The sequence below is a fragment of the Gilbertella persicaria genome (genome assembly GCF_025201335.1).
Source record: "Gilbertella persicaria strain CBS 190.32 chromosome Unknown B0P05scaffold_56, whole genome shotgun sequence".
Classification (NCBI taxonomy): domain Eukaryota; kingdom Fungi; phylum Mucoromycota; class Mucoromycetes; order Mucorales; family Choanephoraceae; genus Gilbertella; species Gilbertella persicaria.
Window position 1 is genome coordinate 72,556 of NW_026252017.1, and position 24,659 is coordinate 97,214.

A 24,659-nucleotide genomic window follows, 5' to 3' on the forward strand; every position below is an offset into this window, starting at 1 on the left:
TTTTCATCATGTCAGCACACTCTGCAGATGAACTTGATATTGATATCAAAGAACAAGATCGTTTTCTTCCTATAGCAAAGTAAGCCATAAGCATAGAGAATGATAAACTAATGAGGGTATAGTGTCGCCCGTATAATGAAGAAAGCACTTCCTGAAAATGCAAAGATTGCTAAAGAAGCTAAGGAATGTGTTCAAGAGTGTGTCTCTGAATTTATTTCATTCATTACGAGTGAAGGTAAAATAAAATACCGTTTGCTTCATACTTATCTATTCTATAGCCAGTGATCGTTGTCAACAAGAAAAGCGAAAAACAATCAATGGTGAAGATATTTTATGGGCTATGCAATCACTAGGATTTGAAAACTATACGGAAGCACTAAAAATCTACCTTGGCAAATACCGTGAAGTAAGTGTTTGAATGCATCTAGATACATAGATTAAATATGTCATAGACAACAAAGATTGAAAGAACAAGTGCTACAAATAAAGACAAAGAAGAGACAACAGATCAGCCATTACAAGTACAACAACAACAACCACAATTATACAATGAACAGCAACAATCCATGACTGGTTATTATAATGGAAGCATGTAACATAATAAAAAGGGAAATTTTTATTAAAGTAGCTTACTACTGTTATTGTGTAACTAGCAATCGAAAGTGAGTAAGTTGTTCTATAGAATGAATTCACTTACGGGCAAATAATCTTTTTCGTTATTATTCCATGATGTGGATTCAGCTGAATGAGACTAACAAGACACAATAAGCTACTTTATCTGTCTAATGAGATATTTACCTTGCGAGATTGTCTGTAATAAAGGCCTATGGCTACTAGGAATACAACAAGAATATGCCAAGTTTTAAATAAGGATGGTTTTGTGATTGTTGTTTCTCTGAAATTAATGTCTTGATAGAATGTATTATCAGATTTAATCATCGTTTCAGGTCTTTTCCAGGGTATAAATTGATCATTTTGAAAGGGATTGGGTTGTTCTTTAGGCTCTTCTTCTTCTTCTTCGCCTTCTTCTCCCTCGTCTTCTTCTTCATCTTCTTCAATGTGTTCTTCTTCATCTTCTTGTTGCTTCATTTCATTGTTCTGATTATCTGTGGGTGGTTGAGGTAAATGTTCAAAAAATTCTGATGTTTCTTTATTCTGGAATTCTGGAAAATTAGAAGAAAAATCATCATCCTCTTCTTCCTCTTCTTCTTCTTCTTCTTCATCATCATTGTCTATGATATCTTCTATACCTTCATTCTCTCTGCTTTCATCACTCATATCTTGTAAACCCTTCAATATTCGGTATGCATCTTCTTCTGTACTCTCATCAACCGCATTCTCTACTTCTCGAAATAAAGAAGTATCGTCTGTATTAATCTGTGCAAACACGATGGTAGTAATAGCAAACAAACAAACAACAAGAGAAAATCTCATGCTAATAAAAATAGAAAAGAGAGAAAAATGCAATTTATTTCAGACTTGCTTTATTTTTATCATGTTTAAATACCCGCTTCTATTCTTTATAAGGGAAATTTCTTTCTTCCCCTCCTCGCCCCCCCCTCCTTTTTTTTTAAGATTGTCTCTGGCAAAGGGAAAAAGAAAGAGAGAGAGAAAAAAAATTTTTTTTTGTTTAGCGGATGATAGGCAACGACTTACTATTTATACAGAAATATTGCGTGTAACCTTTGTTATTTTGACATGTTTGTGATTCATACCTCCTATCCTTTTTCTTTATTAGGTGTGTATTTGTGTGTACATTTTGATTAGACTCATCTTTAGAAAGAAGTGTCCTACATAGACATTTTAGGATAAATAAGGATGAGCCATACACACATTTAAAAGGCTGGCATTGGAATCCGAACAATTGTCAGGTTGAGTACAAGGGAAATTTAATATAGATAGATTGAAAATAGATTATGCACGAGAAAATAACACAAAAAGGGGATACATCCATTATTCCTGATACTGGGTAGATTGAATGACAAGCATACTCGTCTTGACATGCTTAAGCATAGTATATACAAAAGAACCTAGCACTTTCTCTTCATCAAGAGAAGAAGGGAGGTGATCTTCTGATTGAAAAGATCGACCTAGAATCAACATATCATGCTTATTCAGGAGTATTGTCTTGACGATATTAGGTCCTGTCAATTCAGCGAGTTGGCGACAAGCAACATTGGACACTGTCTTGCTTGTGAATAGCCTACTGAAGGATGGCTGCTGCATGTAGGAACGCATGGTATCATGAGAAGCATAGGTCACTTCATTCCCAGTGCCTTCACAAAAGACGGTCAAGTCCAGTTGACGATACACTTGCAATCGAAGTCCAAATAACAAGGCTGCTTCATCGTCTCTGTCCCCTCGATAGACCACCACAATCTGGGGTCGCATGTCAAGGTCTCCATCTTGTCTATGTCCAAATCCTCGATCAATAAACAGACCCATATCACAGTGCTGAATACGGAAAGCTGCTTGCACAAATTCCATGTCATGGTGATCTATGGCATCTTGCTGCTGATGGTGTGTCCAGGGCAGTAAAATCATGTCTGCATTGACACGAATACCATAATTGGATAGGGTCTTGATGTATTCTGAAGGCGGGCAGAAATCCACATGTGTCTGCAGCGACTGAATGCCAATTAGCGTAGCAAACGTACGCAATACGTTCAATACAGGGTCTTGGCGTTGTGTTTCGCGTAGATCTTTGAATTTCATGACAGCCGAGGCACGTTCTGTTAATTCCAACAGGCGAAGAGCGTGCATGTCAACAGAAGCAGGTAGTTTATCATGCTTTAGGAGTTGCATGAAGGCCATCATGGAAGGCACAGACTCAATTCGATTTAACAAAGCCAGGAAACAATAAGGATCAAAGCCTAAGGTGGTGGTGGTGGTGGTGGTGGTGTGATGTACACTGGTCTTTTCAGAGTCGTACAGATCGACTTGGTTTGTGTCGTTTTCTGCTCTTTGTTTCTGATACCATTCAGGGTAGAGATAGATCACCATAGGGGTCGTCATAAAGGTTGTAATCAATGCCATGACCACCATAATCACAAAGACTAATATATGATTAAACGAGGTTTGGTAGTTATCCACTTACTTTGATCGTTCAAGACACCTGCATCATGACCAATGTTCAGCACAATCAGTTCCACCAGTCCCTTGCAGTTCATCAAGAAACCCACGGTGAATGATTCTCGGGTGGTCATGCCTGATAGTCTTGCTGCTACTGTACAGCCTACGATCTTACCAAAACAAGCAAGAAAGATCACCAGAATGACATAGCCCCATACAGGCCCTGTGTCTAACAAGCCAATCTGTGTCTTGAGTCCAGACAAAGTAAAGTACTATATGGATAAGAGATACGTCCTTTTTATCAGACTCATTTACCAAAGGTAAAAACACAATATTGACCATATCTTCAATTTTTTCTGTGATTTTGATGGCCAAGTCATGTTCGTGAGGAATGATGACACCTGCAAGAAACCCACCAAAAATAGCATGAATACCAATGATGTTGGTGACAAAAGCAGAGATCAACACAATCAACAGAGTGACCGTCATCAACAGAGGCGAAGGTCCGTTTTCAAATGAATGGGTGTACAGGCACAATTTTCTATACAGAGGACCTATGATAAATATCACAAACATGGAGAACCCAATGGCTGTCAAGAACACATAGAGTGCTTCAATTCCGCCTGACGAGTTCAACAAGGCAACCACTAAAGCCAACAACACCCTGATGTTTACGTAAGATAAAGGGACAAGTAGTACAATGTTTACCATGCTGTGCAATCATTGATCAGGCCAGCGGCCATGGTGATGGCGCCTACTTTGGTCCGTAAGAGTTTGAGTTCTGCTAAAATACGAGCCAAGACAGGAAATGCCTATAGACACATCTATGAATATCAAAACCAAACCAGGTCTTTCTTACTGTGATGGACATGGCGACACCTAAAAACAAGAGAAAACTGCCAAAAGAAATAGAAGGTTCGTTCTGTAATTGATAGAGACCTACACTCACAGCTGCACCTAGACCAAATGGTAATGCCATACCAGCCACAGCAATACCGAGGCTTTTATGCCAGTCTCGTTTAATGACTTGCATATCTACCTCAAGTCCAACCTGAAATAGAAAAAACACAAGTCCTAATGTAGCTATCAAGTTAAGAAAGGGAAGGGAAGGGTCAGGAAAGATCGTTTCTTTGAATCCTGGTATTCTTCCCATCACAGTAGGGCCTAGAATGATACCAGCAATCACTATATTGTGATTAGAAGAGCTTATTCAATTCAATCTGTTACCTTCTGATATCACTCGAGGTTGTCTGATAAAACCTAAAGGAATCGCAATAAGTCTACAAAACACTAGAATAATGGTTGCCTATTTGAAATAAATACAACGTAGAGTGATAGCGATCCTACTTGAATGATAAATAAGACAATAGGATCTGATGGGTTGTATTCTGCAGGGTTTAATCCTGCAAATACGCCTGCTTGTGGTGAGGCAGATTGATTGCTTGACATGAATAAATAAATAAATAAATAAATAAAAAAATGGGCAGAAGAATGGAAAAAATAAGCAATTTATGTCACACACGAACCAATAAGTACAGCTCTTTTTTTTTTTTTCATTAAAAGACGAAAATTCGAAGAGAAGCAAAAGTCGCTTTTTTTTATGCTCTTGGTATCCAACTGGCAAGTGGAAAAGAGATTCCTTGTTTTTTTTTTAGAAAAAGGGAATTGAAGCATGGTATCCGATTCTTTTTTTTTTCAGCTTCTCCAGTATACGTTAATATAGTTTAAAAGGAAAACTATACAAAAAGATAGTTTTGACATGTCAAAATAAGTTTCGCTGGATTCTTTATCAGGTGCTATCAAGACTTGCTTCTTCACAAAAGATCATGTCTCCTCAATGAGTCATGAAATGATACAAACTCGCATTGATTCACATGAAAACCAATGGTCGCAGAACAATGAAATCGCTCTTTTAATACTATTGGAACCAGCACACATTGAATGGCATAGCAAAGACATAAAGCTTAAAAGTGATAATGCTGATTGTCTAAGGAGAGAACCCAATTCTGAATTTCAATTCAACAAAAAAAAACTCTTTTTTTTTTCCCTTTGAGAATTCAACAGGCTGCTCTTTATCTCTGCCTCTTTATCTCTCTGTCTCTCTTTCTCTTGCTACAGTAACTGATATTTTTATATTGACATATGGGTATTTCTGGTCTTTTACACTTACTTAAGCCAATTACACGCAAAATTCATATTAAAGAATATGCTGGTCAAACAGTAGCTATTGATGGCCATGTCCTTCTTCATCGTGGTGCTTTTGGTGTTGCTTCTAAACTGGCTAATAACCTCACTACAGATAGGTAAGTCCATTAAGTTTTATAGCCATGTTGATAGAGAGAGTGATAGATATGTTCAATATTTCATGTTCTATATCGGCCTATTTCGTCACTTTGGTGTGACTCCCCTTGTTGTGTTTGATGGTTTACCTTTACCTTTGAAAAAGGTCACTAATGATGACCGTCATTCGTAAGTCAATAGTCTGTATATTTCATGTAGCTCATAGAGAACAGTAAGCGAGATGCTAAATTAGCTGAGGGCATGCGACATCAAATTCAAGGCAATCATGCTTTAGCCGAAAAATGTTTCCAACAATCCATTTCTATCCATCAAGACATGATCCGAGCAGTCATTCTGGTAGGCATTTTTTTTTTTAACCAATGTGCTTGTCATAACTTTAGTTTGGACAGGAACTTCAAAAGCAAAAAGTACAAGTCATTGTGGCTCCTTATGAATCTGATGCTCAATTGACCTATCTTCTCAAGACAAACAAAGTGTCTGCTGTTGTCTCTGAAGACTCTGATCTACTTGTGTTTGGTTGCTCTAAAGTGATTTACAAACTGACCCGAGAAGGGAATGGTGAAGAGATCAAATACCAAGACATTTTTACCCTTCAAGAAGAAAGACTAGATCAATTCACACCTGATCTGTTTAGACAGATGTGTATGCTTTCTGGCTGTGATTACTTGCCTTCATTAGGGGGTATGGGTCTAAGAACAGCTCTTAAGAAATTCAAGCATGACTTCTCTGTAGACACGGCGTTACGGACCACTTTTGGCTCAGGTGAACGATACAATGAATATAAAAAAGAATTTTACCATGCAGAAATGGGCTTCTTGTATCAATGGGTCTATGATGCTGATAAAAAGGACTATGTACGTATAAATCCTTTACCTGACCACTTGGAATCAGAAGCGATTGAACTATTGGGTCCAAAACCTTCTGTGAAGCAACTGAGCATTTTACGAGTCAACAAGATCATTCCCAACATGCAAGATGCAGCCAATCACCAACAAACAAATATGCCTTCTCACAAGACAGCAGTAATCACTCTGTCTGTCGATAATAGAGAGAACATCACAGTCCATACGATTGATCAAGAACAAGAACTGACAAAACTGTATTTTGCAAGACACCTTCAGTCATCAGATGTATCAGAAGACTATTTAAGTGCGAGTATCTATACACTTGAAAAACCAGCAGAAACAGATAAATCGTCTACTACATATACATCATGGATATTCAACAGTAAATCCCATCGTCAACCTACACTCAAGGCAGCACCTTCATACACAAGTCATGTTCGCCAACGTGTCAACAAACCCTATCCTAGCAAGAGCCATTCTATTATTAATGAAATGATAAAATACTGTGATGAAAACAAGGAAAATATTCAGGTAAGCAAATAGAAATACATGGCCAATGTGTTCATTGCTAGGTTTGTATAGCCAAATCCTATCAAAATACACCACAAAATAAAAGTATTGCCAAATAAATCAAAAAAGGCGGCTTCTCCATTAGGATCTAAAGAAAACCGTCCTGATTTCATGGCAGCTGTTGATGATTGGGTTACTGAAGTAGCCTCACGCCGCACTCAATCCTCAAATCAACATCCTCGTCGTAAATACATGCCATAGTCTATTCGCTCAACATGAATGTAAATAAAATGTAAATACAAACACAATAGACAGAAAAAAAAAATAATCATCATCTCAAACGCGTTTATTCGCTAACAAAAATAAATCTGCAACTATTTTTGGGTAAACCAAACAAGGCACTAGAAATCAATCTCGTTGTAGCACCCTTATTTTGTTCATATTATTTCTCCTCTTTTATTCTCCTCCTCTTCCCCTTTCACCCCTTCTTCACCCCTACTAAACTTGGTTTAATAGCATTTTATCTCTCTCTCTCTTTTTTCTTCTTCTTTCTTTTTTTCTTCATTCATTCAGTGAGGTAAGACAGGATGGTTAAATGTATTTCCATTCACTTTTTTTTTTTTTTTTAATACATAGAAATCAATTGTATATGTCTCAAGCACAAGTACAATATAACAAGACTGGAGCAACTCCACCACTACCGCCAAAGCATTTGGAAGGCGTTCCTTCACCTGTACCTACTCATTACAACACGAATCCCACCAACTACAATTTAAGTAACAATTTAAGTATGAACAATCTGACTCCTCGTCCTCACTTTCAATATTCTGCAACAAACAGCTCTGCACCTTCATTGCCTATCAGTAGACAGTCGAGTCCTTTGCCTCACGAAACTTCCAAGACACCACCTGGTACTCGAACCAGTTCAGTCACCAACTTATCTTTGAACAGTGACCAATTATTAGACCATTCTCATTTGAAACCCGGCGCAAAAGCTTCATTATTATCGTATAATCAGACCATCAACATGTACAGAGAGAACGCAAAAAAGACAAATAGTCCTGATATTCAATGTGATTTTGCTATTTTTATGGTGGAAGCTGCTAAGCCAATTCAAGACGATGATACCACTCGTTGGGAATACTTGGCAGAGGCAGAGAAACTACTGAAACAATTGGCTGCTCGTGGCCATGCTGAATCACAGTACTATCTAGGTAATTTGTATGCTTCTGGTCTATTAAGCAAAAAAGGCAAAAACGAATTTGATAAAGCGTTTCCGTTATTTGTACAAGCAACAAAACATCATCATGCTGATGCTGCTTATCGGTACGTACTGTGCTTTCGCCATGCATATGACTCATTATTTATTTTTAGTGCTGCTAAATGTTATGAAGATGGTCTAGGTTGTAGAAGAGATTATGCTAAAGCAGTTCAGTTCTATAGGTAATTTATTTATTTGTCCAATAGATGATTCATGCTATATATAGAAAAGCTGCTACTTTAAATCATCCCGGTTCCATGTATAGACTCGGAGTGGCTGAAGTTAATGGCGAATTAGGCATCTCAAAAAACCCCAGAGACGGTGTCAAATGGCTGAAACGATCGGCAGAAGCAGCTACTCCCGAATACCCACATGCTATTCACGAACTCGCCTTACTGCATGAGAGAGGTATTCCTAATGTTGTGTTTGTCGATCTTTCTTATGCCGTCTCGTTATATGCTCAAGCTGCTGAACTTGGGTATGCGCCTTCTGCTTTTCGTTTAGGTGAATGTTATGAATACGGCAAATTAGAATGTAATCCTGACCCAGCCATGTCAATCCACTTTTATACAATAGCAGCTCAGCAAGGTCACCGAGAAGCCTGTTTTGCATTGACAGCTTGGTACCTTGTGGGATCTCCTCAAGTGCTACCTCAGTCGGATGAAGATGCTTATTTGTGGGCTAAGCGTGCTGCTGAGAAGGAACTGCCTAAAGCTGAATACGCTGTGGGTTATTTTACCGAAGTCGGTATTGGTGTACCCAAGAACCCCAATGAAGCCATGGAATGGTACAAAAAAGCAGCTGAGCATGGTGATAAGCGAGCTATCCAACGTCTACAAGGGAAAGGTGTCGAACAGAAATCAAAAAAGAAGAATGGCTCTCAAGACGACTGTATTATCATGTAATAAAATTTTATTGGCTACTTGATTGCTTTGTCATCCGTATACTTTGATTGGTCTGCAATGAGCATTAGTAAGCCCAGTCACGAATTTAGTACTCCTGTTACTTTATAATCTCTTTTTTTTTAAATTAGCTATTAAATGTTTTCTTCTCGTTTCTTCTTTTCACGTCTTTCTTTCACTCGTAGACACTTTTCTTCTTCTATCTTTAGCATGGCCCTCAACACCGTCAAGTTGCTATTATTGGTTCTGGTCCTGCCGGTAAGTTTTCAGTGAATAGCAAACGTATCTAACTCTTTCAAGGCCACACTGCTGCTATTTATCTTGCTCGTGCCAACTTGAACCCTATCATGTTTGAAGGTATGATGGCCAACGGTTTCGCTCCCGGAGGTCAACTTACCACAACAACTGATGTTGAAAATTTCCCTGGTTTCCCTAAGGGTGTCTTGGGTGGTGAGTTGATGGACTTAATGCGTGCTCAATCCATCAACTGTGGTACTACTATCGAAACTGAAACCATTACTAAGCTCGATACTTCTTCTCGACCTTTCAAGATCTGGCGTGAAGGCTATGAAGATCAAGAAGAACCTACCGATACTGCTGATGCTGTCATCATTGCCACCGGTGCTTCTGCCAAGCGTATGAACTTGCCTGGTGAAGAAAAGTACTGGCAAAACGGTATCTCTGCCTGTGCTGTGTGTGATGGTGCTGTTCCCATCTTTAGAAACAAGCCTTTGGTAGTGATTGGTGGTGGTGATTCTGCTGCTGAAGAAGCTATCTATCTCACCAAGTGTAAGTACTCAAAATTGATGTTGCGTTGAACTAAACTTGAATTTTTAGATGGTTCTATTGTTCATGTCCTTGTGCGTCGTGACGAATTGAGAGCTTCCAAGGTCATGGCCAAACGTCTCTTGAACCACCCCAAGGTCAAGGTCCACTTCAACACCTCTCCCACTGAAGCCATCGGTGATGGCAACTTATTGACTGCTGTTGCCACCAAAAACAATGTCACTGGTGAGACAGGTAAGATTGAAGCTTCCGGTCTGTTTTATGCTATTGGTCACGTTCCTGCCACCAGTTTGGTCAAGGATCGAGTGGATCTCGATAGCGAAGGTTATATTAAGACAGTTCCCGGCTCTTCATTGACCAATGTGGAAGCTCTTTTCGCCTGTGGTGATGTGCAGGATAAGATTTATCGTCAAGCCATCACATCTGCTGGCTCTGGTTGTATGGCCGCTCTTGATGCTGAAAGATATTTGGCCGAATTTGAAGAAAAGCGCAGTTCTTTATAATTTTCATGATCGTATAGACATCCGAACTTTCAATGCTTCTCATAGCTTTGCAATAGACAAAAGAATTGCATTATGCCCATTACTATGTAAATAAACAAATCTTAAAAAACAAAAAGAGAGAGAGAGGTGTAAATGGCGTTGAGTTTTGAATACTTTATAAAGTGTGATATTTTCAAACGAACCACAGATAGAAAGAAGATGCATTTGTCTGATCAACTTACTCGTTATCCAGTTCCCATGGGATAAAGTACTTGAATGTTATCTGAGCAAATTAATAGAGCAATACGCTTTATGCTTGAACTCTTGTTTGTTTGTGTAGATTGAAGGATAAGCCATCAATTGCTTTATTTGTCTGCGTAAAATGCTTCAGACCCGTACCTGAGAGTCGGTCGGATCTAAACTGTATTATTAGATCCAGATAAAAAATTGCACAATTTAGATTCTCAGCACCCAGTACAATCACGCTGTGTTTATTTTGAATTATACAGCGAAAAAAGCCTCAAGTAAAGCGAATTCTTTAGCCCCAAAATTGCCTCAGATTTACTTCTTTTGAGTTCCCCCTATTAAATTACGCATTCTAGAGTATTTTTATGCAAAAACATGACGAATTTTGAAAATGTCATGTTTTTGTAAAAAAGTGCTTACTATACCTCGACAATTTTTTCGGTTTTCACAAAATTGCAATTTGTGAGCGATAGAGCCATTGGAAGTACAGTATATTCTAGTACGAAAGGCTTGTCTGAGGTTGTAAAATATGCTGAAAGTGTTGGATTTGCAAAAGCCTTATAAAAAATGGACGCTAGGATTCAAAAACTGAAATAGTTGGTTTTCAAAAATTTTACAATATCCGGACCGTAACAATACCGTTTTCTCTACACCATTCGATGAGCCTTGTCAATATCTACAACTCTTGTTATCACAACTTTTTAATAGCTTTTTGTTTTTGCACACTCTTAGACGGTTTTGTGTTCGAAAAATTCAAAGATTTCATTTTGATCCTCAAAATGAATTTTAAGAAAATGTTCGGAATTCTAATAAATAAAGACACATAAACATGCATATACCTCTAGACAGTTTTGCGTCTAATGGCTGTTCGATTTGCGTGTTCTTAAAGCACCAACGAGTTTTTTTTTCTATTACTTTGGTAAATAAAAGCGTCTTTTAAACAAGATGATAAGACGGTTAGCGGAAAGAAGAAAAAAAAAATTCAATATGGAATTTTCAAGAAGAGAGTTGAAGAAATTGTAACACAAAAAAAGTTGATCAATTCATTAAAAGAACTTGTCAATTGTATGACGTTGAACAAAGAAAGAGAAAGAGAGACCATTTTATGCTTATCTTTGAATACAAATAGGATATTACATTTCCTTCATTATGCAAAAGAACTCTAATTCTAAATGGGCAACTCATATCAACAGGTATCAGTCTTTTAGCTCTCAACTTTTCAGTAGATACCTAATGTAAGGATTCTAGGATCAACATGAGGTGAAACAACGTAATAGTTTTGATTTCTAAGTAAAAGACAATAACTCGAGCATGTATTTATTCAACAAGGTCTATTTATTCATGCAGGCATATGGTGACTCCCCTTGTTAAGATTTCTTGGAATGACAGGTACAAGACATGACTCATACATCATATGCTCATGTAATTTATAGGCAAGGATGTGTCAAACAAGGCCGCAGCATGTCAATTCATAACAGTCATGATCCCATTTAATCAACATAAGTGCTCTCATAATGACTCCATATTACTCACTAAATAAAAAACAAAAAAAAGAAGGGGAAGCGAACTGATTATGTTTATTCACTTACGATCACTAAAACCTTAATTATGTCCATTGGATAGTTGTGGCTTATTAAAACATTTTTCTATTAAAAACAATTTTTTTGATACTCCACTTTTTTTTCTCTTCTTCTTTAAACACGACAATGTCAGCTCCTGCAGAGACTCAACCCAAGGTTGAAAAGAAGCCCAAGGCTCCCAAGAACAAGAATAAGGATGTTAATGCCAGCACTTATCCTCTTGAGGTATTTTTTTTTCTTGAGCGATATTTGGAAAATGTATGATTATTGATACCTTATTTAGATGACTCCTGCTCCTGAATACCTTCAACACCGTATCGACATGTTTGATAGATTAAAGGCTGCTGCCGATGCCGAAATTGCTAGTAAATACACGATTTTTTTTCTTGCATGAATATTTAGATTTTATTAGGCAAGCCTCGTGAACCTATCACTATTACTTTGCCTGATGGTACTACCAAGGAAGGCACTTCATGGGAAACTACTCCCATGTCAATTGCTGCTGGCATTGCCAAATCTCTTGCTGAACGTACCATTATCTCTAAGGTCGATGGTGAGCTTTGGGATTTGGGTCGTCCTCTTGAAAAGTCTTGTAAATTGGAATTACTTGATTTTGAAAATGAGGAAGGTAAGATGGTCTTTTGGCACTCTTCTGCCCACATGTTGGGTGAAGCTTGTGAACGCCATTACGGTTGTAACTTGTGTATTGGTCCTCCATTGAAGGAAGGTGGTTTCTATTATGAAATGGGTTTGCAAGAACGGTAATATTGATTCATCTATAATACATGTACTGACGAATGACAGTGTTGTGAGCCAACAAGATTACCCCAGCCTTGAAGAATTGGTCAGCAAAGTTGCAAAGGAAAAGCAACAATTTGAGCGTCTTGTCATTTCAAAGGAAGACATTCTGGAAATGTTCAAGCACAATCCTTACAAGGTTCACATCATTAATGACAAGATTCCCGATGGTACTTCTACCACTGTCTATCGTTGTGGCCCTTTGATCGATTTGTGTAGAGGTCCTCATGTTCCTCACACTGGTCGTGTTAAGGCTTTCACTGTTACCAAGGTATATGTTGATAGAAATTACAAACGAAGCTGACAGAGAATGATAGAACTCTGCTTCTTATTTCTTGGGTGATGCAAAGAATGACTCTCTTCAACGTATCTACGGTATCTCTTTCCCCGACAAGAAGTTGATGACTGAATACAAGAAATTCATTGAAGAAGCTGCTAAGCGTGACCATCGTAAGATCGGCAAGGTAAGCAAGTATATATGTTATACGAACATGCAATAACATGTCATGCAGGAACAAGAACTCTTCTTCTTCCACGAATTATCTCCCGGTTCTGCTTTCATGCTTCCTCACGGTGCTCGTGTTTACAATGCCCTTATGGCTTTGATCAAGGTATAGTATACAAACTAGAAGTCAATGGATTGACTATCCAATAGGATGAATACCAAGTGAGAGGTTTCACTGAAGTCATTACTCCCAACATGTTCAACTTGAAGCTCTGGAACCAATCTGGTCACGCCCAAAAATACAAGGAAAACATGTTCTGTCTTGAAGTTGATAAGGAAGAATTTGCTTTGAAGCCCATGAACTGTCCTGGTCACTGTTTGATGTTTGGTCACAAGGAAAGAAGTTACCGTGATCTTCCTGTTCGTTTTGCCGATTTCGGTGTGCTTCACCGTAACGAATTCTCTGGTGCTCTTTCTGGTTTGACTCGTGTCCGTCGTTTCCAACAAGATGATGCTCATATTTTCTGTCGTATTGATCAAGTAAGGATTAATAGATACATGAAGGAATACGTTGATTAAGCAAAGTGTAGATTGAACAAGAAATGGCTGGTTGTTTCGATTTCTTGGATAAGGTCTATGGTATCTTTGGTTTTGATTTCCACTTGAAGCTTTCTACCCGACCTGAAAACTACATTGGTGAACTTGAAGTTTGGAACAAGGCTGAAAAGGTAAGAACAGCATTATTTGTATCAAGGTATTCATTCTCTATTTTTATAGATGTTGGCTGATTCTTTGGATCGTTTCACTGCTCAAAAGGGTACCACTTGGGAAGTCGATCCTGGAGATGGTGCTTTCTATGGTCCCAAGATTGATATTGTTATTTCTGATGCTCTTCGTCGTAAGCATCAATGTGCTACTATCCAACTTGATTTCCAATTGCCCGAACGTTTCAAGTTGGAATACCGTACTGATGGTAGCGGTACTGAAAATGCTATGGCTCGTCCTGTCATTATTCACCGTGCCATTCTTGGTTCTGTTGAACGTATGATGGGTATTGTGATTGAACACTTTGCTGGTAAGTTTCCTTTCTGGTTGTCTCCTCGTCAAGTTCAAGTGGTTCCTGTTGCTGCTGCCTTCAATGAATATGCTCAAGAAATCGTCGATCAATTGGTCAAGCTTGGCGTTCATGCTGATGCTGATTTAGGTGACAACACACTCAATAAGAAGATCAGAAATGCCGAACTTGCTCAATACAACTTTATCTTTGTCGTTGGTGAAGTTGAACAAAACACTCGTTCCGTCAATGTCCGTAACAGAGATGATGTTGGTACTAAGGTCAAGGGCCAAACTGTCCCCTTGGAACAAGTTGTTGCAAGCATTCAAAGCTTGAAGGAAACCAGAAGTTTGGAGAATAAGCTTTAAATTAATAACATTGTAAAAATAAAGTTTAATGCCTAAAAATAAGATCCTTGTAGCAAACCAGGCTTTCTACTTTTATCAAGTTAGCATTGAGTAAATATTTTGATCCAAGCTTTTTCCAGATTGCTCAGTAATACAAAAAAGGGAAGCCTTCTTGAAGGTAAGTGAGTACATCAAAAAATACATTATTTAATCAACCCTTATGGCCCTGTAGTTCTTTTAGTTTGGAGCTGATTTTGAAGCTGATTTTGAAGTTGTGTTTATTACACACTGGAACAATATTTTATCCAACTTTCTGGACAAGGTTACACGGGTTATATCATTGATGCTATACACTTCCAAAAAAAAATTCGTTTTCTTTTTAACTATGTAAACAATACGTTGTTTGATACAAGAGCAATGATTTCTTCTTCTCTTTATGGAAAGTGAATATTGAGATTTGAGCTTCCTTTTTCTTTAATAGCTTTTTTGATTGTGCATGGTATTTGTTGACAGGACTATGTTCGCTTGACCCTAGCTTATTTTCCTTACAAAAGACGAGTGTGACAAGTAATTAACACAAATTGTTTCAGATACTCATACTTTGTGTCAAATCACCCCATGATATGGATGGAAAACGAATCATTATAGGGCAATTAGAGTTTGATTCAAGACATATGTGCTTAGTTTTTTTTTTTTTTTTTTTTTTTTTGACTCCGTCTATTGGTTTCATTATTTTGTTAACAATAACAAGGTTCATCTGTGATTTCAACAGACGAAAACGAATGATGTTGGCTCTCTTGGATTTTATAGATATTCTGTGTTTGTAAACCTATCGAATATAATTGCTTGTGATGACGATGGAGGTTATCGAAACATATTATAAACTTATGCTTGTTACTCTTTTCTTTTCTTTTTTTTTTGGACAGTCAAGCAAGTAGTGATAATGATAGTAATGCAATTATACGCTAACAAGGATGACCGGCTACCAAACGTGAAAACGTTGATTAAATAGGGAAACGTTTTTTCAGCTTATTCATTGTAGTTCTACTTTTTTTCCACAGACTCGGCGAATAGAGTACTTGCGTTATGCAAGCATGGGCTGTGATAAAAAAAAAAAAAAAAAAAAAAAAAGGGGGATCGATTTTTTTTTTAAATAGTCAACATTCCGCTGGTTTTGAGAAATGTAGTGTCAAGATTAATGGAGCAATATGCTATGAGAAATGCGTTATGAAGACGAAGAGATTGTTGTGTTTTGAATACTTCTTTTATCGACGCTGCGACTAAATTGATCGGAAACACCCCCTTTCTCCCTAAAGATGAGCTATTGACGGAACAATAGTGAATATGCTTGTGCTTTTTAAAAACAAATCAAGTTATTGATAAACACATCAATAACAAAAAAAAAAGAGGCCTTTAGATGAACTAGGCCGCTTACAAGTGGGGTGTGAATCATGCTTATCTTTTCTTACTAAAGACTATTTAAACAAGGATAAAGTTATTTGACTTTGAAATGATGGGTGCCTCCTCTTAAGGTTTTGTGTCACCAGAAAAAAGAAATTATAAAAAGTTTAACGACTGATTGATTAGAGCCAATCCTTTATTTTATCATTAATTAGTATCGTGAGCAAATACATCGCTTAAATCGGATAGTATACTACCAAAGAATAGAGAAATCTATGTTTGATGCTTATTTGTGTGTAGCGTGAAGAGAAAAAAAAACGATCGATAATAAAAAGAAGTGGCTTACAGTGACAGTTTTCATTTGAGCAAACTACAAGCAAGACTTTTTTTTCCTAAAACAGAAACCTTGTTCGATCCATGATCAACTAGTTTAGACTCTATAATATTAAGCTATTTTAATCAAAGTTTCTATACAATTCTACTATAGAAAATAAGCGAATGATTCACTTATTGAGTTTGAAATACATTTTACCAATTTCAGTGGAAAATACATACATACAAAAAAGTTATTATGATCCATTCTTCGCTTTTCTTTTCCAATCCACTATTTATTCTAGAGTAAAAAAGAATATTTTTTTTCTTCTTTTTTCTCTCTCTTTTTTCTTTCTTTTTTTTTTTTTTTTTATTACTTTCTTCTTTATTTTCCCCCTTTTAGTAATAAAAAGAAAAAAGATAATCAAATATAGAAGCTGATGTCTGTTTTAATTCCACCACCACTTGGATTAGGTCGTCCAAGTCAAAAAAGCAAAAAATATAAATTAAGTAAGAAAAATATACATATATAAAAATAGAACAAGAATTAAATAAAGCCCTCTTTTTTTTTTCTTTGTTATTTTTTTTTCTTTTGATAGTTGTAATTCAACATCCAATTAGGGCCAGATGTTGTGGATTTGGAGAGAAAGATAGAAGACCTATAGATCCTCCACCTGTTTTACAATTGTTTATTGAAAAACCAGATGGTACATTACAAAATGCAAAGTAAATATCAACCAAGCGTTATTTTTTTTAAAAAAAATCTTATTTTGTATAGCGATGATGATTGTAATATCTCTTTATTCGTCGTTCAATGCGATCTTTACTCTGAAGATGGAAAAGAACAACGCGGGCATGTCTATAATCCTTCTTCAACAACCTCACCGAATGGTACATTTGGTATGAAATCATCTTGAAACCGAAATATTTTTATTAAATCATAGTTGCATCGTCATTCCATTTTCCAGAAAAGCCAATACCGACAACAGGGACATTACTATCTTTTCAAGATCCAGCGCCTACTCGTTCGCTTATGGGTGCTGTTGTCTCCAATGCTTACCAGCTAACAGACCATCATAATCAGCCAGGTATCTTTTTTATATTTCAAGATCTTTCTGTACGAGTCGAAGGTCGATTCAGTTTGAAGTTTATGTTTATTAACCTTTCGGCTGGGTAAATAGCATTTATTGACTCTTCTCTGTTCACTTATATCTCTTCTTATAGTGACCCACTCACCATGAGCACACAAATATCTGATTCAGTCTTCTCTGATCCATTTACTGTTTATTCAGCCAAAAATTTTCCAGGAATGACAGGTAAGAACTAACTTGTTTTTCAATACTTACCTTTTTATTTCCAGACTCTACTCCACTTTCACAATGCTTTTCACAACAAAGCATAAAAATCTCGATAAGAAAAGGTAGGAGGATACGTCGAGTAGTTGATCGAACTTCTTACAACAACAATACCTTAGTTGATCACCATCGCACCTTGAAGGATACTGATTATGATAATACACCATCTTCGTCTAAAACTACGCCTAACAATAGCAATCGTACTATTGACAGCAATCATGCACCTCCTTCTACGAATAACAATGAGGAAGAAGAGCAACAACAACAACAACAAGAACAACAACAACAACAACAAGAACAAGGATCTTCCAGTAAACCCACCTATAGACGTATCCATATCTCTACTTTTCTATCGCCACCTTGATACATTCTTCCTTTTTTATTTTCGTTTTGTATATAACCCGAGAAAAAAAAATACATCTTCTTAGCTATTACCTTTTTTGTAAATGTATAAAGAAGTTGTTCTTTTTTCAAAAAAAAAGCCTTCTTGCATCTTATGGCTTTTACCTATTTAGGCTACTTGTGCAGCAAGAAAACAAGAAAGTATTGGCATAGGCTTGTTACACATGCAGACAGCGAGAAAGTCGTACACAAGGATAATAAATTGCTGTACCTTTCTTTTTTCCTTTTTTTTATCCTTTCTTTGTTTACTTTAAAATGACAACAGTTGCTCCTTTAGCACCTGAAGTACTTGATAGACTAAAGACACTTCAAGAACAAGACAGGCCTATTTCTGTAGACGAAATATTGTTTGCTGCCAACCTGAACCACTTGACTACCTCATCTCAAAAAGAAAAAAGCACCACTCTGGCAGAACGCAGAAAGCATCCCGAAAAACTCACGTTAAGCAATCCAATTGAACGAGATACTCACGTATTAAAACGATTAGAACAAGAAAATGCAAAATTGCCTGCACAAGTAAAAATATCCTTTTATTGTTTTAATTAGATATTAATTGTAAGCTAGGACTCCGAAGAATACATGTTGGCCCATTTGGAAAGACAGAACGCCCTTCTAAACGCCGATCCAAAATCAGTTTCGATTGAATCAAACCGACTTCAAGCTGATTTTACCACCATTCGTAACTTAGTCAGTGATGCCACATTTTCTCCTGTAAGAGAAGATTATGAAGAAACCATTCAGGCTATGTTAGCTAAAGTACCCCTGAAAGAAAACACCATTCAAAACGACGATGAATGGGATTTTTGGCAGCAAGTCGTCAAGGATTTTCCTACTGCAGTAGCTAAATTTCCTCATTTGTTGGCTGCTAAACTTCAGAATGGAGGTATTCCTCATCGTATTCGAGGTGTGATCTGGCAGGCTATGGCTCAATCGAGCTCTCTTAATTTAGAAAGCCTTTATCATCGCTTATCTGAAGAAAGCGAAACATCTTCTTATGAAAGAGTGATTCAGCGTGATTTGTCTCGCACTTTCCCTCAATTAGATATGTTTAAAGACGATGGTGGCGAAGGCCAGTTAGCCATGGGCCGTCTTTTAAAAGCTTATAGTCTTTATGATGCTCATGTTGGCTATTGTCAAGGCCTTGCATTTTTAGTGGGACCTTTATTGATGACGGTAAACAAAAAAAAAAAAAATAATGCATTAGGTTTATTATGTGTACTAAACAGAGTTAGATGCCTGAACAACAAGCTTTTTGTGTATTTGTCAGGTGAGTGTTTGTGTGTTACATGCTCATGTTGTCAATGTACTTATTGTCTCTATAGACTCATGGAGACATACGACATGAGAACCATGTTTACACTAAATATGGAAGGTTTACATCTTCGCCTGCACCAATTTGGCATTTTGCTTGCTCAGCTTTGTCCTCGTTTGGACGCTCATTTGCAACAACATCAAATTCACACAGCCATGTATGCATCTCAGTGGTATTTGACATTGTTCGCCTACTCCTTTCCTATTTCGCTTGTACTACGTATTTACGATTTAGTGTTTGCAGAAGGTGCTGTTGAGACTATCACAAGAGTAGCGATTGCTATTATGCAAAAGAACGAAGATGCCTTGATTGAGATCACTGAATTTGAACAATTGATGATGTATCTCAGCTCTCGTAAACTCTATCAAGTTGCATACAACTCTGATCCTGAGGCTGTCATTCATGATGCCATGGCCTTGAGTTCTGTTATCACAAAGCAAAAAATGGACAGTATATCTGAGTCTTATTATCGTGAAATGGAACAAGAGAAGACACGCACGCAACAAGCACTAGCTATTCGTTTTGGTGGTTGGGGGCTTTTGAACAAATCGCCTTCTTCCCCTACAACGCCTAAACGACCCTCCAACAATAAGCGTGATTCTTGGTTTTCATGGGGAGCAAACACGGAGCTTGTCACTAAAGATTCAATCACCCCACCTTCTTCTTTGACCACAAGTCAGGAAGAAGTCCCTCAAGAGCTTACACCACCTTCCTCTTTAACTTCAAGCCAAACTGAGATTCCTCAAGACCGCACCATCCCACTTTTACATGAACAGATTGAAGATCTTGTCAAAGCATTATCTCAGTTACAAAAGGAAAACTGTCAAATATCAGAAGATTTGATGACAACACAAATGAGAGAGATGGACTTGATCAAAGAACGTGATCAACTGACCCAAAAGAACCGTCTTTTAGAAAAACAACTCTGGAAAAAATATAACCCTATGGCCTCAGGCGAAGGACAGCCAAGCCCTGTTGAATCTTTAGATAGTATCATTAAGCCTGGTGAAGAAAAGAAGATTCAGATGTTGCAAAAAGAGGCTGAATTTGTTGACTTTGTTGAATCATTAAAGTTGAGTGGTGATTTTGGATCATTGATTGCTGGTGCATTGACAACATCAAAACCAGTTTCTGAAGATGCAAGACAAGTCTTTCATGATTCTACACAGCAACAAAGAGAGCGAAACGAGGTCCTCAAGACGGCCGCCGCTCATCATGGTGGTATGGACGAGGTGACATCTGAACTGGTGGCTATCAAGCTGGCTAATTTTGAAATGGGCCAGAAATATCAAGATTTATGTGAAAAGCATGAACGGCTCAACAAGACGCTCAAGACAACAACCGAGGGACAAGCAGCACTTCTCGAAAAGATCATGAAACTCCAAACAACCATTGAATCACTTCAAATTGATAAAGAAAAATTAATGCAAGAAAGAGATAGTTTGATAAAAGAGAACGAAGCATTGACCCAAGCATCATTGGCTACCAAAAAGACATGCTCTGATCTACAACTTGAAAAGACAGCTTTAGATGACGAACGCCAACAGCTCCAGAATCGAGTACAAGAGTTAGAAGATCAACGCCGTGAATACTTGATGCCTCGAGGTTCTTTTACAGAAGAAGTGTTTGCTGCTCATCAAACCTTGTTCGGTTCTCGACTTGAAGCACCACCTATGAGTCGAAGACACACTGTCCAGCTACTCTCAGACGATGATCACTATCAAAAGAAATACATGGAAAGCGATTTACGTTGCCGAGAACTTGAAAAGTTGTTGGCAGAAACTAAAGTCAAACTTGTTGAATGCGAAACATCATTAGCAAATACAAACAGTTTAGCGACCCCGCGTGGCTCGTTGCAGCAGAACAAACGGCCCAACTCTGCTCTCTATTCCAAACGAAGCTCTTCATTTACCGTCATGACAAATACTAGTAGCAATGTCAGCATAGGCCCTCAATCGCCTACCTTTTTAGAGTCTAGAGAATCCATCGAAAGCCTTCGATCAACGACTTCAACTTCAAGTTATCAACAAAAAAGAGCCAGTATGTATTCTAGATTCTTGAATGTTTTGGGCAATGGGTCAGTCCCAGAAATTATTGAAGAACCAAGAAGCTAAATATATACTTTTTCAATGTATTCATACCCTATACAATGAGTCTATTTTTTTATTATTATTATTACTATTATTGTTACTATTATTATTATCATTATTAACTATTTTATGGCTATATATCTATACGCACACACTAAAGTCATGTGTATGTGTGCATTACTTTTTATCGTATGTTTTTATATATTTATTATTGTCTTTTTCTTTCTTTTCTATAAAAAATAAATAAACATATGTCGATTACATCTATCATTCCTTCTGAGAACAAACACGCTAAACAGACAAGAGAGAAATTAGCCTATTTGAAGAAACTGACGTCTTCTCTGGATGACTGGGATTTAAATCAAGAACAAGAAAACGTCAAGCTGTACACGCAACAAAAGAATACGAATACGCCTCTTTTGGTGCGTGGCGATACTGTCTTATCAGATTTGCCGCCTGGTTGTACTCCTTTGACAGTTGCTACTGTGGCTACGTTGCCCGGGTGCCGAAAGATATGTAAGTACAACTAAAAGAAAATGAAATCATTGACAAAACATTAGGGGACGATAAATATGATCGGTCAGAAATAAAAGAGTATTATACACGCTATGAATCCTTGTTTTGGGTAAAACTTAAAGCTCCATGGCCTATCAGGTAAAAAAAAAAAAAAAAAAAAGGAAATGAATATAAAGTATGTTCTGATTTCATTTCTAGTCCTCGCGATTTTGCAGCAACTTCAATACGAGGTAAAAAAAAAATAGATAAATAAATAAATGGCTTATGTTTTGTTTGATACAGATGTGACACCCTCCCAGGTGTATTGTTCCATTACCTCTGTCAAAGATGAAGCCATTCCGGATACTTCTGGCTCAGTTCGAGGCGAACTTTATATTTCTGGCTGGAAAATATGTCAAGAAGATGACGGGAACATTAGTATCACCTATGTAAATCAAGTGGATTTAGCCGGTTCCTTGCCCTGGTCGTTTATCAAAAAGATGCTTATCCAGAGTGCACTGTGTGCTGGTAAAGTCCGAAATTACCTCACTCAGCATGGGTTTCCACCTACCACCACCAAACTGATGGGGAAAATCGTATTTCTCGGAGAAGAGTTTGACCATGATGCCAAAAAGTATAGCCTTGATTTGGAAACCACAGGTGATGATAATCAAATCGAAATTTTATGCTCTTGTCGTATGTATCCTGAAGGCATTCAGACGCTAATGATGCATGGGCAAGCTGATATTAATCAAGAGCAAGATGAGCATGAAAACTATCGCCTTATTTTAAAAAATGTACAGGGCCATCATATTCAGGTAGTGATTACAAAGAAATAAAAAAACTGATATCACAAAGACGACATGATGTGATAAAAAAGAATTTATTATATACAAGATGAAACACAATTTACAAGTGTGGTTAAGATGTAAAAGAAAAGAGAGCGTCTTCATCGTCATCTTCATTTAAACTATTCAAGACCCATCCAACTTTCCATGGCTTTCCACAAGTCCAATATTTGGGACTACAGACAAAGTTCTCGATATTTTCATTAGGATCGACTCGACCATCAGGGCGGGAACGACGCATGGCTTCAATATGTTGTAATGCTTTTCTCTTTTCTTCTTTACAAAATACCCAACGACAATGTCGGCAAACACAACCATTACTTTTGTTATAACTAATAAAGGTCATCAGTAAAAATAGATAACAAACAAAGGTGCTTACCGAAGACCACATTTGTTGCAAAGATAAACAAATGGTTTTCCCTTATCACTAAATGTTTGGTTTGTAGAGAATGGCCAATTGAATGCTTTACGCATACAACCATCAGAAGCTTCTTGGCATGCTTGACAAGGACCTTTGACCCTTGTAGGACGACCTGTGGGTGCTGGATTCTTTGTGCGCTTAGTAGGCTCATGTTTAGTGCTGATCTGATCCATGGAATGAGGATTATGATACTGATTTTCAACAGTCCGAAACTTGTGTTCCAGATCTGAAGTTATGGAATCATTACTCATCACATCGTTTTCTTCACTATCAGTATCGATACGGCGATATTTTGGTTTAGGTATTTGAACCATACTACCGTAGCGAGTACGTTTATGACTAAGCCGAGGTTGTGTTTGATGCAGATGGCTACGAGCATGTGCCACTCTTCTGCGTAGCGCCGAGAGTATTGATTGACCGCATACAATGTGTGAAGTACATTTAAAGTCACATGTCTCCTCAATAAGTTTGCCTTGATTTGTCATATTTGAAACATTAGCATGTGCATGGGAGGGAACAAGGTTTAATTGAAAGACGACACTATTATCAAAAGCTTGACGCGTTGTATCATAGGCTACAGAAGGTGATTTGTAAGGTATTGTCTTTTTGCGATTACATGGATCATGATATGCATGAGGAGAAGATGATACAGAAGGAGTACAGAGTGAATCGCCATCATCTTCATCAGAATCATGTAGCAAATCGGGAGGAGATGGTGCTTGGCTGGGCACCGAGTCTTGAATTGAATCAAAAATGCGTTTGATAGATGGAAGGCGTTCTTTTCTAATGAGATGATGGTTTTCAAATTCATAAGGTGAAATGCTCATAATAGATATGTATATACAAAAAAAAGAGGGTATAGTAAAAGAGAAAAGAAAAAAAGAAAAAGGAATGAGCTATGATTTCGATTCTTATATAGAAAAAAAAAACTTGGCTGAGACAGTGTGTGGCGGATCAAAATTGATTGATTATTTCGCATCAATTGATTTACCCGAACACATGTCAGGTATAAGTTTATCCAATAAGGAACAGCATAGGCCAAGTTGGATTTAAGCCATGCACTTATTCCAATGGTCATATTGAGGTATTCTAGACATTGCTTCCATAGCAATGCCATAGGACGGGGGGGGGAGCTGGGTAAACATTTAAAAGTTACACGCACTGAATTTAGCCGGCTAAATTCAACAGATAAAAAATATTTGACGTTTTTTTTTTCTAACGATGCGGCGTAGAATAATCTGATCAAATTGAATTTCATCTTTGTCACACTTTAATGATTGGTTGGAAATGGAGCGTCTAATTGTTTTAACTGCGGACTTGTTCATGAACCGAGTTCTTTTCTTGCAGATACTTAAAAGGGCTTCAAACCATTTGTTTAAGGGAGGGCTTATGCC

The 24,659-nt window shown here is 37.5% G+C and overlaps 12 protein-coding genes across 12 annotated transcripts; 9 read left to right on the plus strand and 3 right to left on the minus strand.

Moving 5' to 3' along the window:
• Nucleotides 1–8: 8 nt before the first annotated feature.
• B0P05DRAFT_479074 (nuclear transcription factor Y subunit B-3) lies at nt 9–418 on the plus strand (the record flags this gene model as incomplete). The annotated part of the gene is made up of 3 exons (XM_051575050.1): nt 9–79; nt 123–235; nt 279–418. 3 exons carry the CDS (start codon nt 9–11, stop codon nt 416–418), a joined length of 324 nt encoding a protein of 107 aa, XP_051430559.1.
• A 201-nt stretch (nt 419–619) lies between these two features.
• Nucleotides 620–1,434, minus strand: B0P05DRAFT_591322 (uncharacterized protein; the record flags this gene model as incomplete). Its single annotated transcript, XM_051582898.1, has 3 exons — nt 620–649; nt 698–751; nt 799–1,434. 3 exons carry the CDS (start codon nt 1,432–1,434, stop codon nt 620–622), a joined length of 720 nt encoding a protein of 239 aa, XP_051430560.1.
• Nucleotides 1,435–1,595: 161 nt separating this feature from the next.
• B0P05DRAFT_560031 (Sodium/hydrogen exchanger family-domain-containing protein) lies at nt 1,596–4,441 on the minus strand. The gene is made up of 7 exons (XM_051580331.1): nt 4,300–4,441; nt 3,932–4,257; nt 3,781–3,884; nt 3,388–3,736; nt 3,098–3,344; nt 1,787–3,056; nt 1,596–1,738 (listed from the first exon to the last, which is right to left on the minus strand). The coding sequence occupies exons 2-6, from the start codon at nt 4,223–4,225 to the stop codon at nt 1,954–1,956; spliced, it is 2,097 nt and encodes a 698-aa protein (XP_051430561.1). The 5' UTR covers nt 4,226–4,257; nt 4,300–4,441; the 3' UTR covers nt 1,596–1,738; nt 1,787–1,953.
• A 654-nt stretch (nt 4,442–5,095) lies between these two features.
• Nucleotides 5,096–7,130, plus strand: B0P05DRAFT_560050 (PIN domain-like protein). Its single transcript, XM_051580332.1, has 4 exons — nt 5,096–5,375; nt 5,422–5,541; nt 5,586–5,709; nt 5,763–7,130. The coding sequence occupies exons 1-4, from the start codon at nt 5,215–5,217 to the stop codon at nt 6,759–6,761; spliced, it is 1,404 nt and encodes a 467-aa protein (XP_051430562.1). The 5' UTR covers nt 5,096–5,214; the 3' UTR covers nt 6,762–7,130.
• A 388-nt stretch (nt 7,131–7,518) lies between these two features.
• B0P05DRAFT_478989 (uncharacterized protein) lies at nt 7,519–8,894 on the plus strand (the record flags this gene model as incomplete). The annotated part of the gene is made up of 3 exons (XM_051575044.1): nt 7,519–8,054; nt 8,103–8,171; nt 8,216–8,894. The coding sequence occupies 3 exons, from the start codon at nt 7,519–7,521 to the stop codon at nt 8,892–8,894; spliced, it is 1,284 nt and encodes a 427-aa protein (XP_051430563.1).
• A 455-nt stretch (nt 8,895–9,349) lies between these two features.
• On the plus strand, nt 9,350–10,180 carry B0P05DRAFT_581646 (uncharacterized protein; the record flags this gene model as incomplete). Its single annotated transcript, XM_051582121.1, has 2 exons — nt 9,350–9,680; nt 9,729–10,180. The coding sequence occupies 2 exons, from the start codon at nt 9,350–9,352 to the stop codon at nt 10,178–10,180; spliced, it is 783 nt and encodes a 260-aa protein (XP_051430564.1).
• Nucleotides 10,181–10,955: 775 nt separating this feature from the next.
• On the plus strand, nt 10,956–11,350 carry B0P05DRAFT_560056 (uncharacterized protein). The gene has a single exon (XM_051580333.1). The coding sequence runs from the start codon at nt 11,065–11,067 to the stop codon at nt 11,230–11,232; it is 168 nt and encodes a 55-aa protein (XP_051430565.1). The 5' UTR covers nt 10,956–11,064; the 3' UTR covers nt 11,233–11,350.
• A 660-nt stretch (nt 11,351–12,010) lies between these two features.
• On the plus strand, nt 12,011–14,776 carry B0P05DRAFT_560058 (uncharacterized protein). The gene is made up of 9 exons (XM_051580334.1): nt 12,011–12,210; nt 12,269–12,350; nt 12,398–12,746; nt 12,790–13,054; nt 13,101–13,247; nt 13,296–13,394; nt 13,439–13,768; nt 13,819–13,956; nt 14,006–14,776. Exons 1-9 carry the CDS (start codon nt 12,112–12,114, stop codon nt 14,648–14,650), a joined length of 2,154 nt encoding a protein of 717 aa, XP_051430566.1. The 5' UTR covers nt 12,011–12,111; the 3' UTR covers nt 14,651–14,776.
• A 1,921-nt stretch (nt 14,777–16,697) lies between these two features.
• B0P05DRAFT_560072 (velvet factor-domain-containing protein) lies at nt 16,698–18,311 on the plus strand. The gene is made up of 6 exons (XM_051580335.1): nt 16,698–16,852; nt 16,942–17,068; nt 17,121–17,242; nt 17,311–17,515; nt 17,567–17,658; nt 17,703–18,311. Exons 1-6 carry the CDS (start codon nt 16,783–16,785, stop codon nt 18,059–18,061), a joined length of 975 nt encoding a protein of 324 aa, XP_051430567.1. The 5' UTR covers nt 16,698–16,782; the 3' UTR covers nt 18,062–18,311.
• A 10-nt stretch (nt 18,312–18,321) lies between these two features.
• Nucleotides 18,322–21,727, plus strand: B0P05DRAFT_606130 (rab-GTPase-TBC domain-containing protein). Its single transcript, XM_051583355.1, has 4 exons — nt 18,322–18,615; nt 18,664–19,272; nt 19,332–19,366; nt 19,422–21,727. The coding sequence occupies exons 1-4, from the start codon at nt 18,355–18,357 to the stop codon at nt 21,523–21,525; spliced, it is 3,009 nt and encodes a 1,002-aa protein (XP_051430568.1). The 5' UTR covers nt 18,322–18,354; the 3' UTR covers nt 21,526–21,727.
• Nucleotide 21,728: 1 nt separating this feature from the next.
• B0P05DRAFT_560079 (uncharacterized protein) lies at nt 21,729–22,867 on the plus strand. Its single transcript, XM_051580336.1, has 4 exons — nt 21,729–22,017; nt 22,062–22,155; nt 22,216–22,247; nt 22,300–22,867. The coding sequence occupies exons 1-4, from the start codon at nt 21,753–21,755 to the stop codon at nt 22,833–22,835; spliced, it is 927 nt and encodes a 308-aa protein (XP_051430569.1). The 5' UTR covers nt 21,729–21,752; the 3' UTR covers nt 22,836–22,867.
• On the minus strand, nt 22,868–24,143 carry B0P05DRAFT_560082 (uncharacterized protein). Its single transcript, XM_051580337.1, has 2 exons — nt 23,224–24,143; nt 22,868–23,176 (listed from the first exon to the last, which is right to left on the minus strand). Exons 1-2 carry the CDS (start codon nt 24,090–24,092, stop codon nt 22,918–22,920), a joined length of 1,128 nt encoding a protein of 375 aa, XP_051430570.1. The 5' UTR covers nt 24,093–24,143; the 3' UTR covers nt 22,868–22,917.
• Nucleotides 24,144–24,659: the final 516 nt, after the last annotated feature.

What these genes read in the sequence shown, in the direction of transcription:
- B0P05DRAFT_560079 (XM_051580336.1), top strand. Translation starts at nt 21,753, where the DNA reads ATGTCGATTACATCTATCATTCCTTCTGAGAACAAACACGCTAAACAG. An exon ending in AAAGCTCCATGGCCTATCAG is followed by an intron (nt 22,156 to 22,215) that starts GTAAAAAAAAAA and finishes TTTCATTTCTAG; the next exon opens with TCCTCGCGATTTTGCAGCAA. An exon ending in TGCAGCAACTTCAATACGAG is followed by an intron (nt 22,248 to 22,299) that starts GTAAAAAAAAAA and finishes TGTTTGATACAG; the next exon opens with ATGTGACACCCTCCCAGGTG.
- B0P05DRAFT_560082 (XM_051580337.1), bottom strand. Translation starts at nt 24,092, where the DNA reads ATGAGCATTTCACCTTATGAATTTGAAAACCATCATCTCATTAGAAAA. An exon ending in TGCAACAAATGTGGTCTTCG is followed by an intron (nt 23,177 to 23,223) that starts GTAAGCACCTTT and finishes GACCTTTATTAG; the next exon opens with TTATAACAAAAGTAATGGTT.
- B0P05DRAFT_560031 (XM_051580331.1), bottom strand. Translation starts at nt 4,225, where the DNA reads ATGGGAAGAATACCAGGATTCAAAGAAACGATCTTTCCTGACCCTTCC. An exon ending in GTGTCGCCATGTCCATCACA is followed by an intron (nt 3,885 to 3,931) that starts GTAAGAAAGACC and finishes ATGTGTCTATAG; the next exon opens with GCATTTCCTGTCTTGGCTCG. An exon ending in AGGTGTCTTGAACGATCAAA is followed by an intron (nt 3,057 to 3,097) that starts GTAAGTGGATAA and finishes ATCATATATTAG; the next exon opens with TCTTTGTGATTATGGTGGTC.
- B0P05DRAFT_560072 (XM_051580335.1), top strand. Translation starts at nt 16,783, where the DNA reads ATGTCTGTTTTAATTCCACCACCACTTGGATTAGGTCGTCCAAGTCAA. An exon ending in AAGCAAAAAATATAAATTAA is followed by an intron (nt 16,853 to 16,941) that starts GTAAGAAAAATA and finishes TTCTTTTGATAG; the next exon opens with TTGTAATTCAACATCCAATT. An exon ending in CTCACCGAATGGTACATTTG is followed by an intron (nt 17,243 to 17,310) that starts GTATGAAATCAT and finishes TCCATTTTCCAG; the next exon opens with AAAAGCCAATACCGACAACA.
- B0P05DRAFT_560050 (XM_051580332.1), top strand. Translation starts at nt 5,215, where the DNA reads ATGGGTATTTCTGGTCTTTTACACTTACTTAAGCCAATTACACGCAAA. An exon ending in AATAACCTCACTACAGATAG is followed by an intron (nt 5,376 to 5,421) that starts GTAAGTCCATTA and finishes AGAGAGTGATAG; the next exon opens with ATATGTTCAATATTTCATGT. An exon ending in TGATCCGAGCAGTCATTCTG is followed by an intron (nt 5,710 to 5,762) that starts GTAGGCATTTTT and finishes TAGTTTGGACAG; the next exon opens with GAACTTCAAAAGCAAAAAGT.
- B0P05DRAFT_560056 (XM_051580333.1), top strand. Translation starts at nt 11,065, where the DNA reads ATGAGCCTTGTCAATATCTACAACTCTTGTTATCACAACTTTTTAATA.
- B0P05DRAFT_606130 (XM_051583355.1), top strand. Translation starts at nt 18,355, where the DNA reads ATGACAACAGTTGCTCCTTTAGCACCTGAAGTACTTGATAGACTAAAG. An exon ending in TGGGACCTTTATTGATGACG is followed by an intron (nt 19,273 to 19,331) that starts GTAAACAAAAAA and finishes AAACAGAGTTAG; the next exon opens with ATGCCTGAACAACAAGCTTT. An exon ending in GCTTTTTGTGTATTTGTCAG is followed by an intron (nt 19,367 to 19,421) that starts GTGAGTGTTTGT and finishes TTGTCTCTATAG; the next exon opens with ACTCATGGAGACATACGACA.
- B0P05DRAFT_560058 (XM_051580334.1), top strand. Translation starts at nt 12,112, where the DNA reads ATGTCAGCTCCTGCAGAGACTCAACCCAAGGTTGAAAAGAAGCCCAAG. An exon ending in AGGCTTTCACTGTTACCAAG is followed by an intron (nt 13,055 to 13,100) that starts GTATATGTTGAT and finishes AGAGAATGATAG; the next exon opens with AACTCTGCTTCTTATTTCTT. An exon ending in ACCATCGTAAGATCGGCAAG is followed by an intron (nt 13,248 to 13,295) that starts GTAAGCAAGTAT and finishes CATGTCATGCAG; the next exon opens with GAACAAGAACTCTTCTTCTT.